The 23,123-nt window shown below is 42.0% G+C and overlaps 1 protein-coding gene and 1 pseudogene across 4 annotated transcripts; one reads left to right on the top strand and one right to left on the bottom strand.

Annotated features, from left to right (window-relative positions):
- Window positions 1-8,388: 8,388 nt before the first annotated feature.
- On the bottom strand, window positions 8,389-8,530 carry LOC123132816 (uncharacterized; annotated as a pseudogene).
- Window positions 8,531-16,872: 8,342 nt separating this feature from the next.
- On the top strand, window positions 16,873-22,673 carry LOC123127701 (uncharacterized). Of its 4 annotated transcripts, none has more exons than XM_044547493.1 (10): window positions 16,874-17,479; window positions 18,368-18,398; window positions 18,577-18,967; window positions 19,381-19,480; window positions 20,398-20,466; window positions 20,678-20,768; window positions 21,301-21,389; window positions 21,501-21,562; window positions 21,646-21,742; window positions 22,196-22,673. In XM_044547493.1, the coding sequence occupies exons 3-10, from the start codon at window positions 18,666-18,668 to the stop codon at window positions 22,247-22,249; spliced, it is 864 nt and encodes a 287-aa protein (XP_044403428.1). In that variant the 5' UTR covers window positions 16,874-17,479; window positions 18,368-18,398; window positions 18,577-18,665; the 3' UTR covers window positions 22,250-22,673. The 4 variants fall into 4 exon arrangements, with proteins under 4 accessions (XP_044403430.1, XP_044403428.1, XP_044403429.1 ...); XM_044547494.1 differs by having other exon boundaries at window positions 18,368-18,429; XM_044547495.1 differs by having other exon boundaries at window positions 16,873-17,479; window positions 18,368-18,967; window positions 20,690-20,768.
- Window positions 22,674-23,123: the final 450 nt, after the last annotated feature.

Below are 23,123 nucleotides of genomic sequence, written 5' to 3'. Positions count from 1 at the left end.
ACACTAGCACTTTCCATATTCATTGTTGAACTAGCACCACGGCGCAAGCGGAAACAGACATCAGGGATAATGCTTGACAGATTAACCAAATCTAAAGGAGGAAGAATGGAGATCCATTTTGAGGCAGGTTTAAAAAGGCCACGTGATGCTACAGAGTCAGCCAAGTTAATATCAGAGGCAACCGTTCTCGTTAGGTGTCATGCACGTATCCTCCCAACATGGATCCAGTACAGGAATGAGAAAGACAATATCCAGTTTAACACCTTCCTTGACCATTTATCCGTAAGTAATGTTATTCATCGCAATTAGTAATATTGTCTTGCTCTGTCCCGTACTTTCTAGCTTCCTCCTAATAAGACTCATATTCTTTTTTCAACAGATGAGGTTCAAGTTTGATCTGAAAGATGATGCAACTAAACAAGCATGCACTCATGTTTTTCAGTCTGCTCTGCCACAATATCGGTACCACCTTAGAAAATCTCACTTTGAAGGCAGGGCTAACGATGAAATCGCCCAAACATCTCCAGTGGAATATATTACAGATGAAGACTGGACAGCCCTCGTTAAACACTAGTCTGATCCAAAGTATCAGGTAGGCTATATGTATTTGATCAGACCACATATTGAACTTGTATTTATGTATGTGCCTTACAAGTGTATCTTCTTCTAGGCTAACTATTTGAAGAACAAGACCAACCGTTCTAAAGTGAAATTCCAACAGACAACAGGATCTCCTAGCTATATTGCACACTGCGAGGCTCTTGTAAATAGCTGCTACTTCCTTGTTTTTTCTATGCCATATTATCGTATCTATATTGACTTGTTCCAAATACAGAGGAAAGCATGTGCGGACCAAAAAGAACCTGGACCGAATGCAGTGCAAATCTTCAAGGATTGCCACACCAGCAAGATGAAGGGCATGAGCACACCAGTTCAAGCCGTTGTTGTAAGTCCTTACTCCTCCTGCCTTTGAACTGATTGGTACTATCATGTGTTCATTTCACTACTTGGTTTGCAGCCAATGTCAGTTACTCTGTCCACTTTTATACATAGTTTTCTTAACGTATCATTTCACCTTACATGGTTTAAAAGAGATGAATGATATTCTTTTGGTCTTGATCTGTAATCTAGTTGTTATGTTCATGTGTGCACACAATGATAAAATAACCTATTTGTTTTATATCTATTTGCCCATGATACGAATGATGCCATACTGTGTTCATCCTACTTTAAACCATGTCTCTTTATCCTTAGATGTCAACGAATGTGAGGAAATAGACAATACAGTAGGCATGCTACATGGACATATGTTCCGAAAGTGATTTTATTATGTAGTTGGCACTACAATACATGCTAATGTATTACAGTAGTTCACCAAAATAAGTTATGTATAAACGTGTAACCTACTTTGTTTATTTTTGTCTCATTAGTAACTTATCTAGTACACTAATCTACAAGTTCAATCTTTCAGGAAGCTATGGAATAAATGATTGAATGGCCAAAACCACCTGAAGGTGACGAGGCTACCACAGGCACAATGTCACCTCTTGCTGTAGTGCATCAGTATCTCTCCACTAACAGTGCAAAAAGCACCTTCCTGCGTAATTCTGGGTTGGTTGTCAAGGTAACCTCGTCCAAATCGCCTACTGAACAAAATCTTCCTGCTAGATAGAGTGATATGTATGTGCTCCAGACACAAGTCCAATCCCTAATGGACGTCGTTTTGGAAACAAGAATAGTGGTTGACAAATGTCGTCAAGATATGAATGGTTTTGAAACCAGACTATCAGACATTCGCTTCGTTGTTCAAGAGCAATGGCGGAAAAAAGGTGAAGATCGTGCTGCTCCATCAGATTCTACAGCCTGAAACATTAGCACTTAGGTCAAATGATATGTGCTTATATACATCTGATGGTGCTTTTATCTGCAAGGACTGTAAACTTTATGCCAACGGCCCTTTTGTTGTATGGTTGGAATTTATTTTGTTGTGATACAGCATTTATGATGCTGCCAAAGACTGCAGTAATTACGACGCTATTTTTGTACAGTGTAGGTTTATCTTAGTAATGTATTCGGCCGGAAGCTTCGTAGGAGCCCAACATGCCAACATTCGTCGGGCCCATTCCAATTGGGCTAAAAACGATTATGGGCTGAAATTTGCATGTAGCCCACTAAAAATATTTGGGCCTAAATCAGCATAAGCTTTCGTATTTTACTGGTAGGCTTGTGCCCATAGTGGGCCTTTAACAGGCCTAAACATAATTTGGGCCCTCAGTAACAATAGGCCATTTACAAGTGTAAATATCTCAAGCCCATAAAAAACATGGGCCTTTAATAGACCGAAAGTGAGATTGGGCCCTGATTGTACCAAATAACCCACTGGTCTTAGCAGGCCGAAATGGTGGCCCATTTACGATGCAGATCTTTCACAGGCCGAAATTCGGACGGGCTGTAAATGCGCCGACCTAATACATGGGCCTTTAACAGGCCGGAAGTTCGATCGGGCTAGATTATCGTCATTTTTATATGGGCTGTTAATGGGCCCAGTGTGACGTTGGGCCACATATGGCCCATGGATTTCGTCCGACGTTAACAAGCCGAAAATCACAACAGGCCGAAAGTGGCCCAAATCCATAGTGGGCCTCTAATAGGCCGAATGTCAGACATGGCCGAATATGACCCAAATCCTTCACGGTCATTTATGGGCTGAAAGTTTCAATGGCCTGTAAATGGGCCCAAATGAAGCAGGACCTTTAACAGGCCGGAAATACACCGGACCGTAATTCGGCCCATATACTTAGTGCACTGTTAACGGGCCAGAAGTGACCATGGGCCGCGATGATGACAAGTTTAGGACAGGCCGTTGATGGGCCGATTTGACACTAGCCGTACGGGCTTTAACTGAGAATGTTGGGCCTTTAGCTGGGCCGGCCCATTACGGTCTGCAAAATCTTGTGGGCCTTTAGCTGGGCTGGCCCATTATGGTCCGCTAAATCTTGTGGGCCTTTAGCTGCGCCGGCCCATTATGGTCTACAAAAGCTTGTAGGCCTTTAGCTGGACCGGCCCATTATGGTCCGCTAAATCTTGTGGGCCTTTAGCTGCGCCAGCCCATTATGGTCTACAAAAGCTTGTGGGCCTTTAGCTGGACCGGCCCATTATGGTGCGCTAAATCTTGTGGGCCTTTAGTTGGGCTGGCCCATTTAAACTTTATGGGGCCACTTTTGGGCCCGTCCACGTGTCAACATATCATAGGCCCATCTCGACCATTGACACATGTGCCACTGCGGAGCTGACGCGTGGTTCCGTCGGCCAATGAGAATTTTACACGTGGAAAATCGGCATTGGTCGTGGCTGTTAGCGGGTTATCGGATCCAAAACCGGACCCGATAGCTTAACGGCGTCTCGTTACGGTGGATGCCACGTGTCGGTCACCCTTGATGAAAGCACTTCTATGACGCGCGATTTATCATCATGGAAGTGGACACTTCCGTGATGATAATTTTGGTAATGTCATGGAACACTTCTACGACAGCACAAGTATGACTATCTTCATTCTGTCATAAATTTGTCATGGATGTACATGCATGACAGAAAATGTGACCTACTGTGACAAACACGTATCATCACGGAAGTGTATTTTTTTAGTGATATCCATGACATATTTTTCTTGGGTCAGAAGAATGCCATATTTCACCTTTTTGACTTCAATTCCCAAGAAATAATGTAGATCTCCTACATCCTTTAAGGCAAAATCTCTCCTCAAATCTGCCAACAAAGCTATAGTTGCATCTTGTGATGAGCTAACAACAATAATATCATCAGCATAGACCAACATCAAGATAATAATCTTTCCTCTTCTATAAAAGAACAAAGAAGTATCCCCCCTTGATGGTTTAAAACCAAGTGCTTGAAGTTTGTCACATAACCTGGAGTACCATGCTCGAGGTGCTTGTTTTAGACCATACAAAGCTTTGTCAAGTTTGCAGAGATGATTTTCCTTGCCTTTTATCTCATAGCCAGGTGGTTGTCTCATATAGACTTATTCCTCTAGAACGCCATGAAGGAACACATTCTGAACATCCAATTGCCTAAGGCTCCAGTTACTGGATACTGCAATAGAAAGAACAAGTATGATAACAGCTGCTTTAACAACAGGACTAAAGGTATCCTCATAGTCTATACCATATCTTTGTTTGAACCCCTTTGCTACTAGCCTTGCCTTGTATCTGTCAATTTGACCATCTGCCTTTCTTTTAATCCTATAGACCCACCTACAATCAATGATGTTTTTATTTTTTGTTGGTGGAACTAAGTGCCAAGTCTTATTTTTAATAAGAGCATCATACTCATCATTCATGGCCTTCTTCCAATTTGGATCACTCAAAGCTTCTTTCAAACTATGAGGTTCACCAGTAGTTATCAGACCACCAAAACGAGTTCTGAGCTTATCATACCAGATTGTGTCGTCTGTACAAACTTGAGGTTTTGAAATACCGTGTGGTGACCGTGTTCGCCGAGTTGGCACATCAGGAGTTGTAGATGCATGTGGCACAGAAGATCCGCTGGAGAGGGGCACAGCCGCACGCGATCCCGTATCAGCACGCGATCCCGTATCAGATATGTCGCCGGTGATAGACGATCTTTCATCCTGTCGGGGCAGATCCATGCCAGAGTCTACGTGCACGACTCCCTCGCTCGGTTGGCCCACCTGGCGGCCCGCGAGAGGAGAGTCGGTTGGCCCACCTGGAGACGCGCTATCTGGTGATACGGCACGCACCACACGTCGCTCCCTGGGTGGCGTCTACGCCCTCGAGGCAAATTCGCCCCCTGGGCCGCCTACGCCACCTGCGCCCGCTGATACGTCTCCAACGTATCTATAATTTTTGATTGTTCCATGCTATTATATTATCAACCTTGGATGTTTTATATGCATTTATGTGCTATTTTATATGATTTTGGGGACTAACCTATTAACCTAGAGCCCAGTGCCAGTTTCTGTTTTTTTACTTGTTTTAGAGTATTGCAAAAAAGGAAAATCAAACGGAGTCCAATTGACCTGAAACTTCACGGAACTTATTTTTGGACTAGAAGAAGCCCGCGGAGTACCAGAGGTGGGCCAGAAGAGTCCCGAGGCCACCACGAGGGTGGGGGCGCACCCTACCCCCTTGGGCGCGCCCCCTGCCTCGTGGCCCCCCTGGCCGACTTCTTTCGCCTATATATATCAATATACCCTAGAAACATCGGGGAGCAGAATAGATCGGAAGTTCCGCTGCTAGAAGCCTCTGTAGCCACCAAAAACCAATCTAGACCCGTTCCGGCACCCTGCCGGAGGGGGGAATCCCTCTCCGGTGGCCATCTTCATCATCCCGGCGCTCTCCATGACGAGGAGGGAGTAGTTCACCCTCAGGGCTGAGGGTATGTACCAGTAGCTATGTGTTTCATCTCTCTCTCTCTCTCGTGTTCTTGAGGTGGTACGATCTTCATGTATCGCGAGCTTTGATATGATAGTTGGATCTTATGATGTTTCTCCCCCTCTATTCTCTTTTAATGGATTGAGTTTTCCCTTTGAAGTTATCTTATCGGATTGAGTCTTTAAGGATTTGAAAACACTTGATGTATGTCTTGCACGTGCTTATCTGTGGTGACAATGGGATATCACGTGATCCACTTGATGTATGTTTTGGTGATCAACTAGCGAGTTCCGTGACCTCGTGAACTTATGCATAGGGGTTGGCACACGTTTTTGTCTTGACTCTCCGATAGAAACTTTGGGGCACTCTTTGAAGTTCTTTGTGTTGGTTGAATAGATGAATCTGAGATTGTGTGATGCATATCGTATAATCATACCCATGGATACTTGAGTTGACATTGGAGTATCTAGGTGACATTAGGGTTTTGGTTGATTTGTGTCTTAAGGTGTTATTCTAGTATGAACTCTATGATAGATTGAACGGAAAGAATAGCTTCATATTATTTTACTACGGACTCTTGAATAGATCGATCAGAAATGATAACTTTGAGGTGGTTTTGTACCCTACAATAATATCTTCGTTTGTTCTCCGCTATTAGTGACTTTGGAGTGACTCTTTGTTGCATGTTGAGGGATAGTTATATGATCCAATTGTGTTTTTATTGTTGAGAGGACTTGCACTAGTGAAAGTATGAACCCTAGGCCTTGTTTCCTAGCATTGCAATACCTTTTATGCTCACTTTTATCATTAGTTACCTTGCTGTTTTTATAATTTCAGATTACAAAAACCTTTATCTACTATCCATATTGCACTTGTATCACCATCTCTTTGCCGAACTAGTGCACCTATACAATTTACCATTGTATTGGGAGTGTTGGGGACACAAGAGACTCTTTGTTATTTGGTTGCAGGGTTGTTTGAGAGAGACCATCTTCATCATGCGCCTCCCACGAATTGATAAACCTTAGGTCATCCACTTGAGGGAAATTTGCTACTGTCCTACAAACCTCTGCACTTGGAGGCCCAACAACGTGTACAAGAACAAGGTTGTGTAGTAGACATCACCCACTGACGTTGCAGTCTCGGGATCGCTGCCCGCAGCACCTGAATCCTCCTCGTGTCCTGCATCATTTTCGTCTTGTTCTGGATGCATAAAATCATGCACAAAAACTGGATTTTCTCCACTATTAGCAACAGGATTAGGGCGAATATTAGCCTGTTGATCAACTACAGATTCGCCCCCATGATCAAGAGGTTCAGACTCGGGAAGTAACAAGATTTCTGACCGGAGAGGGGTGCCTGCACTTGGATTTAAAGATGCAAAGGGAAAAATTGTTTCATCAAAAATAACATCACGGGATATATAGACTCGACCAGCAGCAACATCTAGGCACTTGAATCCTTTGTGAAGATTGCTATAGCCAAGGAATACACACTGTTTGGAACAGAATTCCAATTTTTTGGAATTATAAGGACGAAGATTCGGCCAGCATGCACATCCAAAAACTCGAAGAGAATGATAATTTGGTTGTCCTTGGAACAAACGTGTTGGAGGAGTTTCAAAATTAATCACTTTTCTAGGGGTACGGTTTATCAAGTATGTGGCAGAGAGGAAAGCCTCATCCCAAAACTTCAAGGGCATAGAGGCATGGGCTAAAAGAGAGAGCCCTACATCAACAATATGTCGATGTTTTCTTTCTGCTGACCCGTTTTGCTGATGAGCATGGGGACAGGAGACATGGTGAGTGATTCCTAATTGACAAAAGAAGGAATTTAGGCGTTCATATTCGCCACCCCAGTCTATTTGCATAGTGATGATTTTCTTATTGAACAATCTTTCAACAAGAGTTTGAAATTCATGAAAGACTTTAAACACTTCAGATCAGTGTTTGAGTAGATATATCCACGTGAATTTGTTGTAATCATCAATGAAAGACACATAATAGTTTTTCCTATTGATAGAATCACGGGCAGGCCCCCATACATTGGAGAAAATTTGCTCTAAAGGAGCTTTAGACACACTGTTTGAACTAGGATAAGGAAGTTGGTGACTTTTGCCCATTTGGCATGCATCACAAACACCTTCTTTATTCAACTCACTACTAGAAAAAGGAATATCATTCTGGCTAAGAACATGACGCACTATGGTAGATGACAGATGCCCTAGCCGACTGTGCCACCTTTCAACAGGCAGTTTATTTGCACCAAACGCTTGTTTGCTTGAGCTAAAAGGAGCCGATTATACGGGGTAGAGGCCTTGTCTACACCTGCCACGAAGAAGGGTTTTCCTCGTTCCCTGTTCCTTGACGAGAAAGAAATTTGGGTGAACTTCAAGAAAAGTATGATTATCAGTGGACAAGCGATGAGCAGAGATAAGATTTTTGGTGGCATCGGGCACATGCAAGATATTCTTTATATGAAGATCACGAGTAGGGGTACGAACAGTAGTGTGACCAATATGACTAATTTCCATACCTTCTCCGTTTGCAGTGTGGTCTTGTTTGTTGTCGTGGTACTTGTTGTGGACGGTCAACTTGTCGAGCTCGCTGGTGATGTGGTCGGTGGCACCTGTGTCCAGATACCAGTTGGTATCTACTCCATAGGGCGAGGTTGTGGCTGATCCGACGCTCTTCTCATTCTTGGTGTAGGAGATGTCGAAGCGATGGTAGCATTCAAGGGCGGTGTGGTTCGACCTCTTGTAGATTTGGCAGACGACCTCAGGAAGATCATCAACTCCTCTGTTGCCGTTGTTGTTGCCGCGGCCTCCATTGCCATGGCCACCGCCTCCATTTGCCACGGCCTCTGTTGCCGCGGCCGCCTCCTCCATTATCGCGGCCAAAACCACCACGGCCACGGGAGACAGCATTGGCTGAGGACTAGGAGGAGTGGTTTCCACCCTCGAACATAGCAAGACGTTTTTCAAAACCGATCAACTGAGAGTAAAGTTTAGCTACCTTGATTGGTTCAGTCCTCGCGGCGCAGATGGACGAGACAAACAAGATGTAGTCGTAGTCTAGTCTAGCGAGGATGTAGGAGACCATGTCATCATCGTCGAGCGGCTTGCCTGCTGAAGCCATCTCGTCGCCCAGCGCTTTCATGCGCCCGATGTAGTCGGCGATGGTCACGGTGCCCTTTTTGGTGGTGGAGAGGGTGATCCGCGTGTTGACGATGTTGGCCTACGTCTGGGAGAGAAACATCTCCCTGATGGCGGTCCATGCTGCCGCGGCCTTGGTGCAGTGAGCAACTTGGATCATCACAGGTGGCGAGATCGAGTTGAAGATGAAACTCAGCACCTGAGAATCTTGCGCCAGGGTGACGAGATACGCCGGGTTTGGCACATCCGTCGGCTTACCATCTTTGTCGGCAAGCTTGGGCTCCGGGAACGGGTGATCGGGGTTGAGGTGATCGATCAGCTGTGCTCCGCGGATGGTGGCTAAGGCTTGCGCATGCCAGACCAGGTAATTACCCTGGTGCAGCTTGTCAGTGATGGGAATGAGGGCAAAAGCGGCGGCGGCGGAGCTGGAGCTAGCCATGACTAGGGTTTTATGTTGGCGAGGAAGTTGGCTCTGAATACCATGAAAGATTGGATGAAGCGTATGCCTCTGGCAGGGATGTGTTGCATGTTATATAGACCGACAAGTTTACAAGATTTGATAGTTCAGTTGGTGTTGGATTGATCCTCAAGAAAAGCTATACAAATATGAGGATGAATCCTAACAACCGCAACTACCTAATTACAATGACCCACGCAATACATAATCCTACGAGGCATATATACGGTTTATATTCATACCGTATATACATGTACAATACATTCTAACAGGGAGATCTTTTGCTCACCCACTCCAATCCTTGTAGTAGATAGTACCGGGCATGTAATGCACCAACCAAATCCACTCAATAGAGCTCAGCTATAAAATGCCCAAATCACTCAAATGCTAACCCCAATCACGTGAGACACATGACACACCTGGCTTGTGATCGAATCTTTAGAGTGGCCTCTTCCTCATCCTAGGACACCATGGGGTGCGGTGGGTGCTTCCCGGAAAGCTGACGTCGACAATGGTGACATCAGAGCTACTTTCTCCCTCACTGGCAAAGTCAAATGACAAGACATGAGCTTTGAGAGAGGAGGGGGGCATGCAAGGGTTGATTCATCCCTCCTTAATGATCTGCCTTGTGTTGCAGGTTAATTTGTATGAACGTTAGGAGAGTCGTTGCGCGTTGGCGGTACATTCTCGCAATGATAGTGGTTGTTTAATGGTCCAGTGACCTTGATATAATTTTTATTATGTTTGAAGTGCTTTTCTACTACCGATGAACCTTCACAGTAGATTTGTGTCTTTTTTTGCGAAATAGATTTGTGTGTTTAAAATATGTGTCATTGATAATAACGCCAACTTCTGATTAGTTGGTGGGGAATTTTTGCATTTTTATGACAGTACACCGTCCTTGCATTTTTTTTTAAGTTTCCGTTCTGCCAAATTTATTGATGACGCTTTTACTATTTGTGAGTTTGTCTCAGCATGATATATCTCTATCTCTACTACTTAGAAAGAATGTAATATTCTTATTTCACCTTTCTTCCCATCATCCCTTCGTTATACCTTTCATGCATATGATAATCAATCATCTTAGTTTACTTATTGTCTGAACCAATTTCACTTTAGTTTACTTACCAAACTTTTAACCAAAATATAAGGTAATTCATGATCAGAATTTAATGAACATTTATTTACAAAGTCGCATTATTATTGACAGATACTAAATCTCTTTTTATTGAGCATCAGTACAGACACAAGCGCTCGTATACACGCGTATACACTCACCCCTATGAACGCACACACGCACACTCTATCCCTATGAGCACCTCCGAGAGACTGAGCCGGCATATCATCTTGAGATTTACGAAGTCACCGTAGGCGCCTCGTCGTCGACGGGAACGTCTCCTCCCACTAAAAGCGCATCGTCGGAAATCCTGAAATAAATTTAGGAATAATGCGAGCACCAGGATTTGAACCCTGATGGGTTGGGAATACCACTGTCCATCTAACCAACTCAACCACAGACACAAGTTAATGTACTAGAATATTTATATCCATTGCAACGCACGGCCATTGTTCTATTCTACATAAACATTAACAACCTCTATACACTCCGTACATTTTATCGCTCATGGTTCTTCGTTCGGCCTATCTTTTTGCTTGAGTCAAAACTCAAAACTTAGGATATGAGTTGTTCAGTCGACCGTCCATGGATATCTGAATGCCGGTAAACAATGAATTCTTCCGTACCTTGACAGACAAAATGCTGGTAGTGGGTTGCCTGCTTGACACCTTGCATGGGCGACGCGTGGCTGTGCGCGTCAGCGGGACAGCGATTGAGCCCACCACATGTAAACGTTCACGCGGAGCGGACCCATTCCTCTCTGGCACTAGCAGTAGCGGTACGTCCGGAGCTAAGCTTCGGCGACATTTGAAATCTCGTCTACAGCTGACTATAGAAACAACACAGAAAGACGTACGTGCCGTGCCGCCATGGCGGGCGGCAAATTAACACGGGAATGTTGGTTGCGTACGTGCGGATGAGAACGATGGAGCCAACTTACGAGTACTCCTAGTAACGAAATGGTCAAGCGCTGAAAGATGGAGCCAATAGAAGGTCTTGCACGTTTCTGCCTGAGTTATACTATCAAGCCCTGTGGTTCATGAGCTCGCTATTTTATGTACTTGAGCACATCCAGGTGTCCGAGGGGACTTGACTCAGTGGTTGGGCATACGGTTGTACAACTTAACGACCTGAGTTCAATTCTTATAATTGACAGGTGATGCACATGGGTTTCCTCTCATTTATTGAGAATCAAGTTTGGTGTGTGGTGAAATCATTCATCAAAAAACATCTTGATATTCATTTAAAAAAATTCTAAGAATCATGTTTATCTTGGTACTCATACTAAAATGGTCGTATGCATCCCTAGTTGGCGCAGAGGCCGAGGAAGTGAAATTCTCCCCTATTTTAAAATGGCCTATGCGTCATTTTGATGGAGAGGCCGGAGAGTCCCCTTTTTCAAAAAAAAAAAGGTGTCCGAGGGAGCACCAATATTGCATCCAGAACGAACGTAGGCAAGCAAGCATATGTACATAGTCAACACGATTTGGTTTATTATATTAAGAGGAGCCAATGTCGTTGCCGTTCACATCGAAGTCTTGTGTCCGAAGTCAGGCTGAAGTGTTTTCCCGGCTACTCCAATTATCTTTCCTTTCTGAAAGATCGTTACCCATAAACAAATATAGGATTTCGCTGCAAATCGACGCTGGATTTTTTAGCATGGCAAATCAGACGGTTTTTGTGGCAAATAATGTTGTCGCGACGATGACAATTACTTTTAGCCAGAATTTGCCGTGCTTGCTAATGGAAATTTGCCATCCTTGCTACATCATAAATTTCCATAAAAATATTTGATTTGCCATGCTTAAAAATATGATGTCAGATTTTCACATTCCCAAAAATATAATAATAATATGAGTCCCGCTTCAGTACAGCCCCCTTCTAAAACGTATACAGGGGCAAGGTAGTCTTTTCACACCTTACCTATACATACGCTCGATGCCCCAGTACGAGGCGCGTTCTGTTTGACTGATGTGCGTCCGCAGAGGGAGAGCCTCCCGAGTGGGCCGGCCCATTATTGCGTGAAAACTGTGAAAATAAACAACCACAAGAAAATGACCAGCAAAAGGATTCGAACCAAGCACCTCAGTATGATAAGCGCTGATAGCTAGCCAATCCACCTAATAGCGTTGTCCAATAAAGAAACGCTAGCAGAATGATCACAGCAACCCGTTTAGTGTAGCGAACCATTTGTTTTCCTGCTTCTTTTTCTTTTTTCTTTGTTTTTTTTCCTATTTGAAGTTTTTTTATTCTCAACAAAACTGAATGCTTTTAATTTTGTTCAAAATTTCATAAAATTTTCGTTTTTTCCAGTTTGATTCATATATTGGAAAAATTAAATCACATTTTCAGAAAAAATGAATTTTTGAAAAATGTTCATGTCCTTAAAACATTGTTCAGAATGATAAGGCATGAACAGTTTTTGAAAAGTACAAACAAAATTTTGAAAACCAGCGATTTTTGGAAAACACAAACAACAATTGGTATTTTCAAACATTTTTTTAACAAGTCGAACAAAAAAATTGAAACCAAAAGGGTTTATGGAATTTCGTCGAACATTTTTCTGAATTTGTGAACAAAAAAATGAAAGCAGGAACATTTTTTAAATTCCAAACAAATTTTGAAAGTGCAAACATTATTTGAAACTCCACGAACATTGTTTGAATATGTGAATAAACTTTGGAAAAGTGTACTTTTTAAAATTTGTGAATTTTTTTGTAAACTAGATTATTTTTTAAATTGCGATTTTTTTTGTAAACAACAACAATTTTTAAGAGTAAAATACACCATAAGTCTTAAAAATATTTGGTGTGTGTCATATTAGTCCGAATACTTTGAAATTTATATATGGATCCTAAAAGTTTGCCAAGTGTGTTGCTCGCAGTCCTATCCACGCTGCATCAATTTTGACACGGGGTGGGCGGTTGACTACTTCAATGTGACAACTTTTTTGCACACCCCCTCCCAAAAGGTCATATGTTCTAGTAATTTTGTGGCATTCACACTTGCGCACATTGTATCTCTTGTCCTCCTCTCCATATCCAATGGCCATTGTCCACCTCGGCGCCAGAGCACGATAAACATGATGAGCTTCCTGCATCATGCGTTGGAACCACTCTGACACGTCTACCTTTTCCGTCAAGGTAGGATCGTCTATGTTGTGGAGGAAGTAGGGACGAAACCATTAAGACTTCTGCAATGGGGTGGAAGGAGGAGGAAACGGGATGAAGCATGTCGACTGCTTGTTGCCACCGCCGCCCTCGCGCGTACGACGATGTCGCCACAATCTTTGTGGAAGGCAAAAACCACTGCGTGGGGAGGGGGCCTTGGGTCATTGTGTGGGAGAGCATGACTGCCGACGATGCAGATGCAGGATGGCGGACTTGCTTGCAAAAGTTGGGGTCCGTCCAGAGATTTCCAATAAAATACCATGTGTCAGCGGAGAGTATTTGAGTAGGCCAGAAGGGTCCGTTTGGGAGCAGCTCGTTATTCAACATCCCTTAAATGGCCCCAATGTTTTTTTACTGGCTCTGCATGACCAATTCAAGGTACCATGCCAAGTTTTTTGAGTTTTAGTCAATTCTTTTATTTTCTAGAGTTTGTTTTGTAGAAAATAGCCAATAAATGGTCGGACGTGACGCAACTTGCATATGGTGTCAGAATTCCTTCAAACCTGCCATGGATGCCTACCATGGGCAATCTCACTTGCTTGCAAAACATGGGGTCATTTCATGCATGTCAAAAAATTGACCGTGTTCATGGTAGGTGAGAAGGGTCCATTTGGTAGCAGTATGTTTCTCAACATCTCTACAATGGCTCTAATTTTTTTTTCTTAGTATTGTATGACCAATTCAAGGCGCCATGCCAATTTTTTTCTTAGTTTTCAACAATTCTTGCATTTTTTTGAAGTTTTCGATGATAAATGTCGGGCGTGATGCAACTTGCATACGGTGTCCAAAATCATTCAAACTTGGCATAGATGACTACCATAGGCATGCCCACCTGCTTGCGAAAGTTAGGGTCAGTTCATGCATGTAGAAAAATAGACCATGTTCAATGGAGGAAGTTCGAGTAGGCCAAAATGGTCTATTTGAGAGTTTGTTTTGTTCATGGCCTTGTATGACCAATTCAAAGTACCATGCCAAGTTGTTTGAGTTTCCGGCAATTCTTACATTTTCTATAGTTTTCTCAGTGAAAAAATGGTCGGACGTGACACAAACTTGCATACGGTGTCGGAATTCATTCAAACTTGGCATGGGTGCTTACCATGGGTATGCTCGCCTACTGGCAAAAGTTAGGTCATTTTATGCATGTCCAAAAATAGACCATATTTAACGGAGAGTGTTTGGGTAGGCGAGAAGGGTCCGTTTGAGACCACATTGTTTTCGGCATCTATCACATGACCCAAATTTATTCTGTGAGCTTATATGGCCAATTCAAGGCACCATGCCAAGTTGTTTGAGCTTCCGACATATTTTGCATTTTCTATTGTTTTTTCTCGGTGAAAAAAGTCCGATAAATTGCGCATGAACTTTCGACAACTTTGAACACCTTTTCCAAAATTGGTAACAAATTTCCAACAATTGATGAAAATTTTGAACAAAAATTGGAAACAATGTACTATTTTAAGAAATTAACAACTTTTTTTCAAAGCACAAATATTTCTTAAATCTATGAACAATATATTCAAAAACGTGATTTCTTTTGAAATTCCAGAATATTTTTAAAATTCTAAAAATATTTGAAAACAAGAACATTTAGGGTATTCCAAAAAAATCAGTTTTTAGAACAAGTTTAAAAAATAACAATAAAGTTTGAAAAGTAAAATGAATTATCAAGAAAAGAGAATAAAAATAAAAATAGAGAAAAACTATTTAGGCGTTGGCCTAACTAGGCGACGCTGTCAATTGGGGGAAAACCCTATGACGCTTATTATTTCCCACATATGCAATCGTTACGAGTGAACATGGGACAGCCCATTTTAATCTGTTTGTCGCCTCTGCAGATGCCGGTTTTGGGAACCTCTAGATAGTTCCAGGCCGGTTTTTACCAGTTTGGGAGCGTTTAAGAAGGTCCATGAATTTTTTTTTTTCATTTTCAAAATTGCAAAGCTCAAAAAAGTTCAACATATTTATTTTTCTATTCAATTTTTGAATAAAGTTCAAAAATATCAAAAAATGGTGGCGTCTCAGAAACCTTTAGAGTGTCAAAATTGTTTGTGTTTTCAAAAGAAATTCGGAATTATAAAATAACATTTTTAAATTTTGTCTGGAGTTCTAAAATGTGTTCCACGTTTCGGAAAATTTGTTTCCACTTTCATAATTTTCTTTACAATATTGGAAAATATTCGCGTTTAAAAAAAGTCACGTTCAAATTTCAGCAAAAATGTTCAAATATGTCGCTTCACATAGTTCTTTAAACTCCGCGCAGTTAGTTAGCCAAGAAAGCTAGCTCATCGTAGTGGTTTGGCTTGTTTGTGTGTTTGCGGGAGGTCTATGGTCGATTCCTGCCGTAGGCTAATTTTTTGTAGTAGTATTTTTCACTCTTTCACTACAAAACCACTTTAGAGATAGATCGTTGATGGGCCGGCCCAATTTACTGCGTTGTATACGGTCAGGGTGATGTATTTTATAAAAGGACCATACTATCCTTTTTTATGAAGAGGTATCGACAGATCTGGTCCGTCAATGTGTTTAGAGGGGTTGTACTGAAGAAGAAGTGTAATAATATATTTATCTACATCACCTTATTATACTAGCTTGTGCTCAAAGAACAACTAGAATCATGAGGGAGTACACAATAATGTTGGTTTGGTCTCGGTCAACTGATGAGAAGTCATGGCATCTCAAGACACGTAGCCGGAACGTAATTGGTTAAGAACAAGTCTCCTTAATTAGAACAGGCATTCCTTTAATCGCTTAAAACTACTGTAGCAGTTAACCGTCTTAGTCACGAAATATCAGAGGACACTTCGCAGGATCGACACGTACGGAACTACACATCCACGTCTCCAGGTAGGACCGGCGACGCACCAACTCACTCGCCTAGGATGCATGCGGATAAGGATTAAGGAGGATCAGAAGAAGAAAAGATAGTTTTACTGTATCACGTTTGTCTTATTTACTAGTCTTCTTCTCATATTCCGAGTCATATTTTGAACATGATTTTAATTAATAAACTATAAGCAAACATAGCAAAAAAAACGAAACTACTTGACGAACGACAGTCCTTGGACGATGCTTGCACGACCGATGATCCAACGGTGCAAATCCACGCATCAGATGTGATTAAAGGCTCAGCTAGCTCTGTCGTCCATAAATCGTGCAAGGAATGTCGTGTGTGTAGCAATCCAATAATGTTTTTTAATACAGCGATATTTTTGGTAGTCAAATACGTGATCAAACTTTGACAAAAATACGGTGAGGACTAATAAACTCAACTCAGATGAAAATAAATAATCACTCTATCCCATAATATAAGAGTGTTTTTTATACTATACTAATGTCAAAAACGATCTTATATTATAAGACGAAGGAAGTAGTAATATTTACAGGCCAGGCCAGACCAGTTGACTAGCCACCAGAACATAAAAAATAAAAATGGAAGAAAAAGTATACACTACTCTACTGGTATGAGTTAGGACTAGTACTAGCAAATGCATGCGCACAATTGGCGCAAGCAAGGCAGCGACCACTGACCAGCAAAGAAAAGAAAAGCAAAGCAGACGCCAGATTCTTTCTTTCCTGGCGAGGAAAAGCGAAGAGAAACAAAAGCAGAGGCCCAGCCAGAGGGAGGAGGAGAAGAAGCAGAGAGAGTAGCCTCAATAATTGTTTGGGCATCGGGAATCCCAGCTCCGCATCCATCTCCTAGCGCTGAATTCCAGAGATCTCACACCTCTCTCTCCTCCCTCTCCCCCGTCCTTCTTCCTCCCCTCTCTCCTCCGTTTTGGTGGCGGGGTGGTGCAAGTTGGTCGCAGTGGAGTTGGCACAGGGCGTTGCCTTTTTGGGCGCACAACAAAGGCAGGAGGGCAGGAGAAGGAGGAGGAGGAGGCTTGTGCTTCTCTCGCCTCGCCTTTGCGGGGCCGCCGCTTTTGGGCCTCCTTCTTCCCATTGGAGCGTACAAAGCTGGGCGGCACCATTTAAAGGAAGAGCAGCAGGAGGCGGAGGAGATCGACCCAAACCCTCTCAACAAGAGTAGTGAGAGCGCACCACCACCATCACTAGTGCTGCTACACTGCACTCCGTCCCAGCCAGCCAGAGGAGGATCGCGTGGCGCCGCTGTTCCTTGTGCCCTGCCCTTTCGCCGCGAGGACCGACCGACGGACGATCCCAAGGTCGGAGGTGCGTTCCTTGACTTGCCCGCCTGCTCGCGCTCTCGTCTGCGGATTCCGTAGGATCGGATCGCGGGTGGTTTCTCTTCTTTCTTTCTTGATCTGGGTACGTCGCGCGCCAGTAGGAGGATTCTGACTTGTGCTGGGGGGTTGGGGCCGGCCGGCGTGCCCTTCGATGTGGAAAGCGAACCCTCGGTTGGGCTGGGCTGGGTGGGTGGGGTGCTCGGCACGTTTGTGCGTGGCCGCCGCCTTTCCTGTAATCATCGTTGCTTGATTTGCTTTCTTCCTTTCCATTCAAACAAGTCTTTCTCTCTCTCTATTGCTGCTGCTTCTCTTCTCTTCTCTTCTCTTCTCTTCTCCACTGCAAGAGCAGATTAGCGTTCGCGCTTCTATCCTTCCTCTTCCTCCAATCCTGCCACCAACCTGGAGTTCGTCTTCTCTTTTTTTTCTTGGACCCTGTTATCGCTGTACGGACTCAGTTTGATTAGTATGTCTGCGTCTGAGTTAGTAAATTGCCCACTTGTTTGTTTTTGTAGAGCCCTGGCAGAAACGAGACGACCTCACGCTTTTCTAACAAAAATTTGAACTTTGGCCATGCATTCTTTGTCATCGTCACACCAATTTTTTTTACATGCTGCTTAAATATATTATAAGAGCATAATACTTGAGCTGAGCTTCAATTCAAAATAGATGACTGATCGTTCAGTGCTACTCCCCAGGCTGTTAGCTTCCTTTTTTTTGTGTGGTTAGCAGCTGAAAGTTTTTTTTCCTTGTTGTACTAACTACCATTCCAAGCGCAAAGTTTTTTATTGCATTATTAGTTTAACTTTCATGTAGTTTTGTGTATTATTATGCAGAAGCAATAATAATAAGATTGCTCCCTTCATGTTTTCTGCAGAAAGTGTACTCTGCAAGCTTCTCAAATCTGGGTACTGTTTGTAGAGGAGTGGCCCTTTTTCAGTAAAGCTTTGGACATTATCTTGTACTAGTTTGGATGGCATCCATGGTTACTCTCATGTGTTTGTGGAGCCCTGGATGCCGAGCTCACCTTTGATGCGCCACTGTGGAGATGTAACTTGTGCTACGCCATTTGTCCCCTCATTGCAGAAGAAAGTTGGGTAGCAAAATCAAGCGTTCTTCCGTAGCTTGGTCAAGTGTTTGTGAGGCTCAACCCGGAGCACCAAATTTTGTCTGGCATGCAGATGTCAACAGATCCTAACCAATACGGCGTATTTCCGCATTCATTCTTCGGCCAACATGTGGTTTCATTTCAGACGAGTGCAATTACCAATGGGCCGGGAGTCATGCCGGTCTGCCTGGACACTTCCAGTGGGATAAATGGTAATCTGGCAATGTTGAACACTACACCTTCGACGATTGTATCCACTGCTTCACCCAACATGATTCCTGATTCTAGCCAGAGCCTAAAGTATGGAGGTCCGATGGCTGTGGAGTGGTCATACCCTGAGTTACAGATGCTTAATGACGGCCTCCATAAGTATGTTTTCTGCCACTATGTATAGTATAATTACTGACTTTTATTACATCAGTGAGAAAGAGAGCATTTTATCACATGTATATGCCGAGTTAATTCATATAGTTTAACATTAAGATGGAATACACCTGGCAATTGACACCAGGTACGAAATAATTATTCTGCCTATATTGGATCAGAATAACAAGTGTTTATTATGTTATAGTGCGTCAAGATAAATATTTGTTTATTTCATGATAAGACGGATACTTCATTTCTGCTGGAGAATAATGGCATATCACTTTCTTTTATCTTTCAGACAAAGGATTTCACTTGATCTTGTTGCAATGAGTTGTGTTTTTGCGCTTCAATTTTTCCAGTAAATAGTGACTTTGCCAATTATGTATAATTGTGTGCACTGGTGATGAAATTGTCAGGTATGCAAGTGAACCGGGAATCATGAAGTATATCAAGATAGCAGCAATGTTGCCAGAGAAGACAGTAAGAGATGTGGCCATGAGATGCCAGTGGATGGTGGTTAGTACCTGATTCGTCTAATCTATTCTGAAGCATCTAGATCACATTTTTTCCTTCAGATCCACCTAATGTCGGTACTCATTTAAAACTTTGAAATGCAAAAAATATGCAAGATGTTTATCCATTCTCTACATTATATTTTCGAGCTAAAGGAATATGTGCTCCTGTAACAACTTATGGATGGGGACAAACAATGGCTTATACTTTAATGGCTGTCAGAATGATGTCACTATAATTCCACTCAACCAGTGCCGCATATATGAAAGTAGATCATGCATAGATACACTTATTTGTCGACATCGATATACATACTATAGTGGCCTGTTATGGACGATAAAGTTAGTGTGCTCTGAGCTGGTCCTCCCAAGTATCCTTTTGTGCTGTTGTCCCGCAGATTTACATTTGTATTTATCTAGTAGTGTGTACTAGAAAAATATTTGTAGGGATGCAAAGGCTCTGCTTTTGACACTGTTAGCAATGGTTGTGTCTCTACTAATATCGTCAAAAGGATATCCAATGAAAAGTTGATCATCTCGTGATTCATGACAAAAGCATGTATATCTATTAGAAGTGTATGGTCAGTTAGCACAACTGATACAGTTTCTCATAAGCTGAGTTGATCAATGACCAGTATTGAGCCATGGCAAGCTGAGAATAGTTTGCACGAAAAAAAATATATTGCTGGCTTGTCATTTCCTAAAATTATATAAACAAATTGTAGAGCACTCAAGAAATCGTTTCAAGTAGCGTTGAAAAGAGGTAACAGAAGCAGAGCATTGGGGTTGAGCTTTGTCTTCAGTAATTATGTGCCTATTAAACAAGTATCTTTTTCAGAGTAAACATGTAATAATCATGTAAAGCATATGATGTTTCCCTTTTCCATTCCTTACAATACTAATAATGTGCTGCTTATACAGGAAAAACAAAATACAAGACGACGGAAGACTGAAGAACACAATGTTGGAAGAAAGATTAAAGATAGAAAGGTATCAATCATTTGCCTTTTCATATGATATGCCTCCTCGCCACTTTCAGAATAGTCTTTCTAGGAAGCAACTTCTGTTCTGACTCCTCGGAAGCATGCACTAAATTTAGAATTGTTTGTGAAAATCATGGTTTTGTTTGTCGAATATATTTGCCTTGCAAGAATGAAGTTGAGAAGTTTTTTTTGTCTCTTTTTGCCTGGTGCTCATCAAGGCTGTATCTCAGGACAAAATGGTGGAGTCGTCATTGTGGGCTAACAATCGTTCTGTTCCAACAGATACCAGAGGTTCTTCTGTTACGATAGGTAATAGCAGTCGATAATTGATTTGTATCTGGAGGTTGGTAGGTCACTTGTGTAGATAATCTGTGATTGATTATACCATCATTTTATCCTTTTCTAGCGATTATCATGTTTCACTACCTGTGTGATAATTTTTTTGAAGCATTCCAAGTAACTTAGGGACTTGGGAGAAATAATCCATGCATATTCTGCATAGAATGAATGATTCAAGACATTTTGAATGGTTTTTCGTATTCCTATGCTTTGTGAGTTAAGGTGTTCCCTAGCTTATAATAATGGATAACAATTAGTCTTTTACTAAAGCTCTGATGCAATTCCTAGCTTGGACTCCTTCGATGGTTACTTTGTTGCTAAACTTTTGCTGGAACTACTTAATACCATTAACACAGAGACTCAAGTACTTGTTTTCCCTGTGTATATGAAAACGGTTCATATGTTTAAATGAACTCTAACTTACCAGTTCTCAGTACAAGAATATGCAGTTATGCACAGGTCCTATTTTCTAATGACCACGTTTCTACATTTTGCTCTGCAGCCTCTGACATCGACCGTGCAATGCTTAATGTATTGGAAGAAAATGCTCGACTTCTCAATCAGATAGAAGCAAATATTTTGACATCACAGGTTGGTATTTTGTATGTATGGTAGGAGTAATATTGTTATTTCCCCTTGATTTCTTGTGCACGGGAGCTTTGGTTGTGCAGGAGTTAAATTCATTTTAACAATTCCTTTCAGGCTCAGAACAACATTGATCTTTTCCATCGCACAAGAAGTAACATCAATAATCTTCTACAAAGGTAAAAGTCACTATAAAAGGTACAGATTTAGGGATATGTCATTGCTACCCATGCAATTCTAATGTGATGCTCTCAATGAACAGCATGAGCCAAATACCTGGAATAATGAGCAAGATGCCTAGGTTGCCTATTTCAGTGGATGAAAAGCTTTGCAGTTATCTGCTCCCGGGTGTTAATTTGGTAAATGCTCTTCTGCTTTGACCTGCATGGTGGGAACGATCAGTGTTCTAGCGCTGTTCAGATTGTTAAGTTTGAGTAATCAATATCTCAGCCTCTGATGTACAACCATGAATCTAAATACCTATGTGAAAATCTAGTGTACTGTTAGATTAAAATGCTTATCCGAAGTTGCCAATTGACACTGGCCTTTAATACACAGGAAAAAAATAAACCAAGCACTTCGCTACTGAGACTAATTTGCTTGGCTGCTGATACTAGCTTCTATTACCAATCCCGTACTCCAAACTAATTAATGTAGAGTACAAAGTTAATCAAAGTGTCTTTTGATGAAAAACATGTATAAGTAGAAGAATAACCTTTTTTTCCTTTTTGCTATTTTAATATTCTCTTGACTAGCACCAGATTGTATACTGGAATGGCCACTCTTGATGTCCTTATTGTGTTCATTTGAAGGCCCAAGTTCTTAGCAGCAGCTACCTGAAAGAGGAGCCAAGAGGAAACTGGTGAGCCATTGCAAAGGTGGCTCCTCATTTTTCAGTAATAGATGAAAGGTTTGGAGAGCTCTTTGCCCCGTGTCTGCGTGGAGAAGCAAGAGATGCAAGAAACATCCATCTTTTCCTACCTAATATCTGGAGAGCCACACTGCGGTGTGTGCCTTCAAACACGGCGTCAAATGTTCTCTCTCTGCAAGTCTATATATAATATTAGTCATTGAAAATAGGGAGGGTTTTCGCAATTGCAGTTTTCCTCATCTTGTTGCACATATTGTTTGGTTTTCTCCCCTGGTCCAGCTTTTGCTCCAGTCCAAGTGATCATCTTAACAAGTAGTGTAGCATAGAAACTTGATACAAATAATTAGCAGGAAAATGCCCTTTTGTCACTTGCAAGGTAACCCTTCTGTGTGTATTGCAAAGCTCTCACTTCACTGTAATCTCTCTTCACTGGACGTGCCGAGTATGATCAACACAACACAAATCTCATCAGATACTCAAGAACGTTGGTAGCTAGATAAAGCTCATTGAGTGACCATTACCCATGTTATGACTAGAAGAGGACTCAAACCCCTTAGATTTTCATGCTCGGAGTTCTGACACGGTTGCTATTTTATCATTGTGGCTCTTCATGCCATTTCAGTTCAAAAAATTACATGACATGTCTCTCCTTTTTTGGTCCTTGTTATACTCTTTGGCTAAGCTGATTCAAGTCATTGTATACTGGCTTCCGAAAAATGAATCTGATATCTGATATAAGGCAAAATCTTCAAGTACCTTGATTGATCAATCATATCGTTCATAGTGAGACTTTTTTTGAGAGAGAAAAGACACCGGAAAAGCATCTCATATCCGATATTTATCAAGAAAAACTACAGACGCTACAAAGC

This window comes from Triticum aestivum, chromosome 6A (assembly GCF_018294505.1).
Source record: "Triticum aestivum cultivar Chinese Spring chromosome 6A, IWGSC CS RefSeq v2.1, whole genome shotgun sequence".
Classification (NCBI taxonomy): domain Eukaryota; kingdom Viridiplantae; phylum Streptophyta; class Magnoliopsida; order Poales; family Poaceae; genus Triticum; species Triticum aestivum.
Note: the sequence above shows the minus strand (reverse complement) of the source record. Positions and strands in the feature narration are given on the sequence as shown.